At 50.0% G+C, this 9,304-nt stretch overlaps 1 protein-coding gene across 1 annotated transcript; it reads right to left on the reverse strand.

The window, feature by feature from the left end:
* Window positions 1-2,699: 2,699 nt before the first annotated feature.
* Window positions 2,700-9,304, reverse strand: EIF2B2 (eukaryotic translation initiation factor 2B subunit beta). The gene is made up of 8 exons (XM_004698717.2): window positions 9,120-9,304; window positions 8,894-9,014; window positions 8,610-8,758; window positions 7,272-7,435; window positions 6,197-6,292; window positions 5,610-5,747; window positions 4,391-4,457; window positions 2,700-3,233 (listed from the first exon to the last, which is right to left on the reverse strand). The coding sequence occupies exons 1-8, from the start codon at window positions 9,280-9,282 to the stop codon at window positions 3,076-3,078; spliced, it is 1,056 nt and encodes a 351-aa protein (XP_004698774.1). The 5' UTR covers window positions 9,283-9,304; the 3' UTR covers window positions 2,700-3,075.

The following is a 9,304-nucleotide window of genomic DNA, read 5'->3' on the forward strand; positions in this document are numbered from 1 at the left end:
GGTGGAAATGAGCTGATACCAAGGGCTCACGTAGAAAGAAAATGTTTTCAAAACGATGATGGCAACATACTGTATATACTCGAATATAAACCGACCTGATTATCAGCCGAGGCCCCTAATTTTACCACAAAAACTGCATTAAAAATGTGCTGAAAAACTCAGCTTATATGTGAGTATGTACAGTATGTACAACTGTGCTTGATGCAATGGATGTATGTAAGCATTGTGCTAAGAGCAGTACAAGCCCCCAATAAAATGATTTTAAAAAAATTCTGTTCTAAAGAATTTACATTGTAAAGTTCTTCTGGTGCAAATGGCTGCGCTAGACTGCTAAGTTAAAAGCTAGCAATTCGAATCCACTCAATGGTACCCATGGAAGCAAAGGCCTGACAATCTGGTTAGGATCACAGCTGAGAAAATCCTATGGAGCAGCTGTGTTCTGCAATACCAGGAGTCAGAATCGACTTGATGGGATTTCACCACTACCACCTGTTCTAGGGACTGTAAGACTTGACCACGAGACAGCCTCTACCCCAGAGCCTTCAACCCCACTCAGTCATGCCTCGGAAGGATGTCAGTGCTAATTTGAGAGACAAAGATGCCCAAAAGACAAATAGCATAAAGCAATTTAGGAGCCACAAAAAGAATTAAGTTCCTTGACTCACTGCTGCTCCCATTCTAAGCCACATAGTTGGATTTCAGGAAATCGCTGTTAGAATCAGTGACTGTGAAGGAGACAAGTGCTATAATTGGTAGCCAGAAGCCATTATACTGAGGAATTATGGAGTCCTAGTTGCTTTAAAAATTAATGGACTGAGGCCTGAGTGAGTCAGATGCTTCTGAATCAGCGTTTAGACTACCTTCAATTGGGTTTCTTCTCCCGAGAAGAGATGAGCCATCAGGCAAAGACCTCTCTCAAACCCAGATCCAACAGTGGGGGCTTGAGCTCCTAAGCCGCCTCTGCTCCGTGCTTAGCAAGGTGCGGTTACAAATAAATCACTGTTGGATCCTGGTGCCTGCTCCCTGTCGTCCTCTTCGACAAGCATCCCAGGGATTCTTCTACTGTGAACTGAAGAAGTCCTCCGTGGTTTCTTCTTCAGAACAGCAGCCCCACACATCACAGAGCATGGAATACCTGAGTTCAAAACCGCAATGGCTAAAATATACATAAAAATTGGGAATGATACACTTCTTAAAAATAGATGCTCCGGGAGGGGGGAGCAGGGAGGGAGGGGAAAAATGAGGACCTAATGTCGGGGGTCTCAATGGAGAGAAAATGTTTTGAGAAACAATGTACAAATGCGCTTTACACAATTGATGTGTGTATGGATTGGGATAACAGTTGTATGAGCCCCTAATAAAATGTTAAAAAAAAAAAAATAGATGCTCCTCCTGCTTGCAACTACTGGATGTTATTTAGACCTTTTTAAAAATGCAAATACATTTAATTTTATTTAATTAAAAACAGGATGACGTTATGTATCTTACACTAGTTTGCCTGTAGTGCTTAGTCAATAATTACAAGGTGAATTTTCTAACAACCCATCCCATTGTTTTGACACAAGGGTCACAGCTCTACTATCTACAAGAGTTAGCCTCAAAAAACCCAAAACCCCTCACTGCCATCACATTGATTTCAACTCGGAGCGATCCCGAGGAAATGGCCCAGTAGGAAGTGCAGACAACTGGACGTTTTCCATCTCTCAAAATCAGGAGTTACCCCACTGCAGCCACTAGGGAATATGGGCCTAGAACTGCCAACGTCTTCTGAGTTTCAAAAGTAAGAAACCATAGACACACACCTATCACTGCCAGTCCATGAGAGAGTCCGCCCAGGTACAAAGTGCTTTCTGGCAGCACGTGTCATCTAAAGCGGCTACTGTAAGTAGGTAAGACATACATTCACTAGAGAGAAAAGCCAGCACTCTTTTAACTGCTGCACACAACAACATTGCAAATTACAAAAGCAATTCTTTGCGAATCATCTTACGCACAGATTTTTCATACTAATCAATCTCGCCCTAACTAGGGCAAAACCGAAAGAAACGCCTCTTTTTGAGGGGGCAATCAATACAAGGCACCTCAATACCATCTGTTATCCACAACCCTAATGATTTCCTTGTTTTATCTCCTAGAACTAAGGGGTAGCGGGGGTAATCTAATTGCTGAATCCTTTTTATCTAAAAGGTATGAATAAAAATAATCCTTTGTTTCCTTAAACAAAGACAAGAAAGTAAGTCATCTGACATTTTTGAAGTGCAGTCTCGGTTTTCAGCTAATGGAAGGAAATGGGTGAAGCGGCCCAAACGCCCTCAATCCAGACACTGCCCTCCAGGCACCTTGGTGAAGCCGTTGCCAAGTATACCTACCTAATATTCACCTCCCTCCGACTGCCGACCACTGAGGCTCTGACAGTCCCCACAGACGGTCTTCTAAGCATATTTGTGTACTCACTGACGGTCCAAATTGCCCTATGAAAAAGAGGCCACAGCAGGAACTTTTTCTGGGAAGCTGTCAGGCCCCATCCCAACGAGCGGAGGCAGTCGGCCTAGAGCAGCCTCATTTGTGTACAACTCCACACATGATTCTCATCATCTGAAGGGCCTGGGGACCATGTACAAGCAAGCTGTTTGAAGACCCGTAAATACTGCCATTTGTACGTGCCCTCTGAAAACAGATGAGGCCATGGGAGCATGATGGCAAGTTACCAATTTGGGAACCTGATGGTAGTTTTTATTGGCAGTGCCAAGGAAGAGGTGGGAGCCATTTCTAAGCAGAAATCTCTGTCCAGCCAGGTAGCCAGTGTCATATGTCAACACATCACTGAACCAGAAAGTCAGAGTTCCTTGAAGCACACACACGCTCACTAGGAGGCTTCCCAGCCAGTAGGGGAAGCCCAGCCACCAGCTTAAGAGCCAAAAGGCACAGGGGGCTGGGTGTGCGGCCTGGTGAGAGGATGGCTGCAGAGCCGGGAAAAGCATCCAGTTTCTCTGCAGGAGGGTGTGTTTCAGCAGCAGCCCCGGCTCCCTCTGTCTGTCCCGAGTGCCGGCAGCTTCTGCTGAGGACAGACACCGGTCACAGGACGTGGTCGTCAGGATGGTAGAGCTCACTCATCAGGCGGTAGATGTAGGACGGGGCATTCCCACCAATGTTGGAGATGAAGAGAGTAATCAGTTCTGGGGGCACGTAGTCGAACACGGGGCAGTGCACGCTGACCTTCTCCAGGATGTCCCCTGGAAGGCAACAGACAGGCTGGAGGTAAGCCCGCGTGGGCTGGGCCCTGCTCCAGCATTTCAGCAGCACAGCTTCTATGCCCAGTGGCTGCCGGCTATGCTCCCGAAGGCAAGTTGCGGCACAATGCAAAGCAGAAGAGGTGAACACCTTTTTAAAGCTGGGGCCTTGGATGATGTTCCCTGGTTGCAACTTTCCAGTGCCTTTATATAGCCTCGATGGTAAAATCCAAATTGGGAACCACAGCCGGCAAGCCCTAGCCCCTCCCCTCCCCTCCCCTCAGTGACTGTGTTCTGGAGCCAGGGAGCCATCTCTTCCCGACAAGCTGAGCTTATATCCACCCATCGCAGGCCCTTCTTCTAAGGGCCGGGAAAATGGGCCCCAGCTTCATGGCTGCTCTTTTCATTCCCGTGTGTTGAAATGTTACCTTGGAGAGGCCCCCTCCTGGCTCCTCCCCCTCACCCCCACCCCTAGCTCACTCTTCAGGCAGCCCACCAGCCCCTTTCCATCAGTACCTGGAGTGGAGCGGCAATTTCTCCCCTAAAACACCCCATGGCCACACCCTTTCTATCTGTCCTCCTCCAGAAGAAATGGAAGCATTCTCGGCGCAGGGTCCTGGGACGTGCATGGTGCCCAGCGCAGTGCTGGCTACCTAACAAGTGCTCAACAGCCATTTGTTCCGAGAAGGACTGTCTGAATAAATGGGACTCAGCTTCCAAGAACAAACGCGAGTGTGCTTACGGCCGGGTACGTTAGATGAGGCAGCAGGCTCACTGCGCCAAGCTGCTACCTTTAGAAGCAGCCACGGCAGATGACACCAACACCAGGTGTCAAGTGAGTGTTATAAATAGGAATGCTTCACAGGCCACCTCCTCCGACAGCCACGTCGCCAAACTGCCTCCCGACGGCAACCAGCCTCAAGTGCACGCTCCCTCTAAATGGTAGCCTGTCTCCCACAACGTGCAAAGCCAAAGCCAGTCAATGCTAGGCCAGCCAGCCCCCACAGCCCCAACAACTCAGCTAACGTGTCTGCCTCAGAACATGGCCCACCCAAGGCCCCTGGGAGCTGCTTAGGAGAAGAGTCACCGCAAGAAAGCACCACCGGCCAGCAGCTTTGACCAACACGACACAACAACACAACACAACACAACTTCCGTACCTTCTGTGAAAGGCAGGACTTCTTCAGGTGTCACAAACTTGTGAAATGAATCTTCTTCATTGGGGAACTGGGAAGTTAAAAAGAGAGAGAGAGAGAGAGATCTATAAATAGGTTCATGCTGTCTAAACAAATACTTCTATCATATGAAATGGTTTTACTTAGTTACTGTTTGTATCTGAGCTAAAGAGGACAAGGTCCTGAATTAAGACAAGTTGGACCCACACTGTTTCTATTTCTCCCTGATGAGTAGTTTCAGACATAAGAGAGGGATCTGTGGGGAGGAGGTAAGCATAGCCCTTTCCCCACTACAGATTGTCCCAACCTTTCGATTTCAAAACCAAACCAAACCCACGGCTGTCGAGCTGATGCTGACTCATAGCACCCCTATAGGACAGGGGGGCACTGCCCTGGTGGGTTTCCAAGACCGTATGGCTTTCCGGGAGTAGAAAGTCCATCTTCCCCCTCAGAGGTGGTTTCCAACTGCTAACCTGGAGGATCGCGGCCCCATGTTTACCCACTATGCTCCTAAGGCTCCTCATCACAACAGTCTAGACTTCCCAAACAAGTGATGATTGGACTTATGGTGCTGGTGAAAAATCTTGAAGTACCACGGGCTGCCAAGAGAACACAAATCTGTCGTGGAAAAAGTACAGCCAGAATGCTCTTTAGAGGCAAGGATGGTGAGACTGTGTCCCCCGTACTCTGGACATGTTGCCAAGAGACCAGTCCCTTGAGAAGGACATCAAAACAAATGTGAGGATGGCGCTGGACCGGAAAGTGTTTGTTTCTGTTGTGCAGGCTGGCTGGGCGTCAGCCCTGACTTGCCGGCACCTAATCACAAAGCTGCCAGGCCTAGACCAGGACTCTGTGTTGCTTCCCAGCGCCTCCTGGGTCTAGTGCAGGGGTCCTCAAACTGTTTAAACAGGGGGCCAGTTCACTGTCCCTCAGACCTCTTGGAAGGCCAGACTATGGCTTAAAAAAAAAAACTATGAATAAATTCCTATGCATATTGCACATAACTTCTTTTGAAGTATAAAAAAAACGGGGCAAAAACACCCAGCGGGCCGGATAAATGTCCTCGGAGGGCCACATGTGGCCCGCAGGCCCTAGTTTGAGGACGTCTGGTCTAGTGCATTGAGCAGATGCACACCCACAGGGCGCAGCGGGAACAGATGAAGGCTTCCTGCTGTGTGGGCAACCAGCCAGCAGACGGACATACCTGTGGGGAAAGCTTGAACATAGGAGCACAGACGATGAGCGGGGTGGAGTGGTGTTTGGCTGCCAGGGCTAGAGTGTGCGTCCCCGTCACCGCTCTCAGGGCCCCATTGGCCAGAATGGTCTTTGTGCCAATGATCACCTGAGGAACAGGAAGAAGAATGTGAGGCCTCCTGGGAGTGGGGGGAGCCTTCAAGGGGCCTAGCATCCTACAGAATCACAAACCAGAAGAATAAAAGCTAGGCTCAGGACCAAAGGTTATAGCTTAAAAGTTGATTCCCCCGAAAAGAACAGACATACTATAAGCTTGGAAACTGCAAAATCTATGATTCTGAGCCCTGTCTTTTCTGGAAAATACACACCACACCTCCCGACAAGCCAAGAGCTTTTGCCATTCACCAGTTACCACCGCCAGGGTCTCTGAGCAAAGAGCAGGTACTCTCTCACCCAGCCCAGGCAGCTGACACACTTAGCTTTAGTTCGGCAGTTTTAATTTTCAGTTTGTTAACCAAATTTAGACACTATTACAAATGAACAATGATACACATGAAAGAAGAATGAAATCCAATCAACGGACCCAAGTAGACTCACCTTGTTGACTCTTGACATGACAGCAAAAATAGCAGCATCAGTCATGACAGTTGTCTCGATCTCCGCATCGGACAAATTGATGGCCATCTCGTGACCCTGCAATAGGAAGGAAGGGCTGCTGCACAAGGAAAGGTTCTCATGTTAACCGGGACTGGGGGCTCCCGAGTCAGACACAGAAGTCTGTAACAGGTACTTCATCTACCAATGGCAAGTGTTCTGTGGCAAGGTGCACAGAAGCCCTGAGGAAGCTAATAAATGTGTAAAACCCCAGAGTAGCCACACAACTGGAAATACTGCTTGCCTGTATAACCAGGCCAAGCTGCCAAGCGAGCGCCTGGCTTGTTATTTTACATCATCCTGCGGCCTTAGATTAGTATATTCTCTTTTGAGACCTGTTCTTCACCTAAGGAACTCTCACGACGCAGCGGTGAAAGGCCTTGGCTGCCACACAAAGTTAGGGTGTGAACCCACCAGTTGCTCTGCGGTGGAAAGGTGTGGCCCTCGGCTCCCACAAAGACTGTCGCAGTTCTGGGCTGGCTTCTCATTCTACATCGGGATGATCCCAATGGCAAATGGGATGGTGGTTGTTTTTTAATTTACCTAGGGACTAGTGAGGTTAGCCCAAGCACCAGGCACCTCCAAGGTAATTTATCCTGTTCTGATTCCTAAAAGGACCAATATTTATCATTTCATGGACCCAGCAATTCACCACTTTCTTATACCAATGTTCAAGAATGTTCACAGGATGAACCTGAAAATTCTCTGTATCATTTCATGCTATTTTCTCACCACTTCAATGTTGGAATCCAGGTCCCTAGTAGTGTAGAGGTTACGCACTGGGTTGCAAACTGCATGGTCCACAGTTCAAAACCACCAGCAGTTCAAAGGGAGCAAGATTGGGCTTTCTGCTCCCGTCAACAGTTAGTCTCGGAAACACACAAGGAGTCGCTATGAGTCAGCAATGACTCGATGGCAGTGAGTTTGGGTTTGGTCTGAGTTGGCACAGATTCCACCCACCCCTCCTTTAGCCCTGCCTCGGTTTCCCTTCTTCTTAGCAGTTCTTAAAGTTCCCTACCTGGCAGAAGGGTGCACACTCAGCCACAATGACGTGGAACTTCCGCTTCTTGGCAGCCTCCCTGAGGAACGCCTCTACTGTGCGGGAGTAGCCAATGGTCATGATCACCTCGTTGGAGTGGATATGCTCCAGAGCCTGGGCCGCAATGTTCTCCGTGGTCCCTTCTGCAAGCACAGCCAGTTTTGCAAGGCAAATATGAAACTGCATGGAGGGCCATGGACAGACAGGACAAGAGTTCGGAAGGGATGGCTGCCCACGTAGCAGACCCTCGAGCCTACCACAGGGTTATCGGGGTTCCAGGAAGATGTCTTTCTTACAAGCCCTACTTCTGGGGGGGGTTTCTGTTGAGTTCTCAGGCTACTCCTTTTCCCAAAATCTACCATCTCCATGCAAAACTCCTGCTAGTGCATCCAATACCATGCGCAACTCATTCTGAAGACGCTGAGTTCAGGCAAGGAATGAAGCAAGTCTGGAAGAATCCAAAGTGCCCTCGGTGGCGTAAACCGGGCTCCCTTCTGAAGGATTGATTCCTTCCCTGGGAGAACTTGTACTGATCATCTGCAGGTCTCATGGGACACAATGACAAGGGGGGTGGAGGTGGTGTGTCCCTGGACTCCACAGGGAATTGGTTCCACACCCTCCCCTCTACGTTAGTCATCTCTTGAGAAGAATTGTAAGCTGGCACAAGACCAGGCCACGTTTCACTCTATGGTACACAGGGTCACTATGAGGTAGAATCACCTTGATGGCACCTCTTGACGGCAGGTTAGCAACTACAGGTTACCATATACACTCGAGTATACGCCAACCCGAATATCAGCCTAGGCACCTAATTTTACCACGAAAACTGCACTAAAAATGTGATGGAAAAACCGGCTTATACATGGGTATTTGCGGTATTTACAATACTGGAAACGAGGCAAATGCTTTGTGCATTACACTTTACACTCCCTCGGCCTTTATTTTTTTGGGGGGGTTGCTTTGATCTTTTCTCTTCTCCCCCGCTCCCCATCCATATTCTTGATGCCCCACTGGTTAAGTCCTAGATGCAGAAGCCAAATGTATTAACAACCTAAGAAGTTTAATGGAGGAGGGTCTAACTAGGATGGTTTGGGAGAGTTCGTTTCCTTTAAAATGAAAAAAATAAAGCTCTATCCTAATCAGCACCTCTGCCAGCAGTGGATTCGTAGTTTATAAAGGATTAAGGGCAGACCTCTGAGCCCCAGATGACTGGGTCTCGCTCATCTCTGCTGGTGGACAATTTCCGGGGTGGGTCTTCTGCCCCCTCACCTGCTGGCTACCTGTCCTGTCCCACCTACGGATCAAAAGGACTCTTACCCAGCTCCACCAGCAGCTCATTAATCGCCTCGATGATGTTGGCCTGGAGTTGGGCATAATGGTGGCTGAAATCCTCGCTCAGGCCTCCGGATGTCAAGAGTTTGTGCAGGGACTCCTGCTGATCGCTCTCATCACAGCGTCCGTGGAGTCTGCGGAGGCAACAAAACCCAAAGAAAGAGGTGAAGAGAAGATGCCGGAGGGGGCTTAGCAGGTGGCGCGCCACGCAGGGAGGGGGGCTCCTGCAGAACGCGGTCCCGGCTCCAGCCGGCGCCCCGTGGACTGACCTGCCGTACTCCTCCCGGATGATCTTGAGCACTCTGCGCACCATGTTGCCCACGGTAGTCTCCGAGGGCTGCGCGGCCGCCATCCTCCGGCCCTCCCTGCGGATCAGCTCCATCAGCTCCCCTACGGGGAAGAGAGTCAGCGGGATAGTGCGCTGAGTCGAGGGGTCTCAGCCTCGGGAGCCGCACCGCCAGCGGCGGAGGTGGGGGCGAGCCGGGGACGCCTCACCCGCGGTGCTCCAGCGGTGGTCCGTGATGATGCGCCGGAGCAGCCCCAGGGTCCCCCGAGCCATGTCCTCGGAACTGCGGTGCCCGCCGCCCCGTTTCAGGGTTTCCACGAAGCTCTCGATCTTCGCAGACAACTCGGAGCCCTTCGCCTCGGCGCCCGGCATCTCGCAAGCGTTACCCTCACCT

This window comes from Echinops telfairi, unplaced genomic scaffold (assembly GCF_000313985.2).
Source record: "Echinops telfairi isolate 266 unplaced genomic scaffold, ASM31398v2 ScPeMD7_18;HRSCAF=68, whole genome shotgun sequence".
Classification (NCBI taxonomy): Eukaryota; Metazoa; Chordata; class Mammalia; order Afrosoricida; family Tenrecidae; genus Echinops; species Echinops telfairi.

Coding starts and splice junctions, on each gene's coding strand:
- EIF2B2 (XM_004698717.2), bottom strand. CDS start 9,282: ATGCCGGGCGCCGAGGCGAAGGGCTCCGAGTTGTCTGCGAAGATCGAG. Junction 6,293..7,271: donor AGTGTGCACCCTTCTGCCAG/GTAGGGAACTTT, acceptor TTCCTATTGCAG/GGTCACGAGATGGCCATCAA. Junction 4,458..5,609: donor TGTTCAAGCTTTCCCCACAG/GTATGTCCGTCT, acceptor TTAACTTCCCAG/TTCCCCAATGAAGAAGATTC.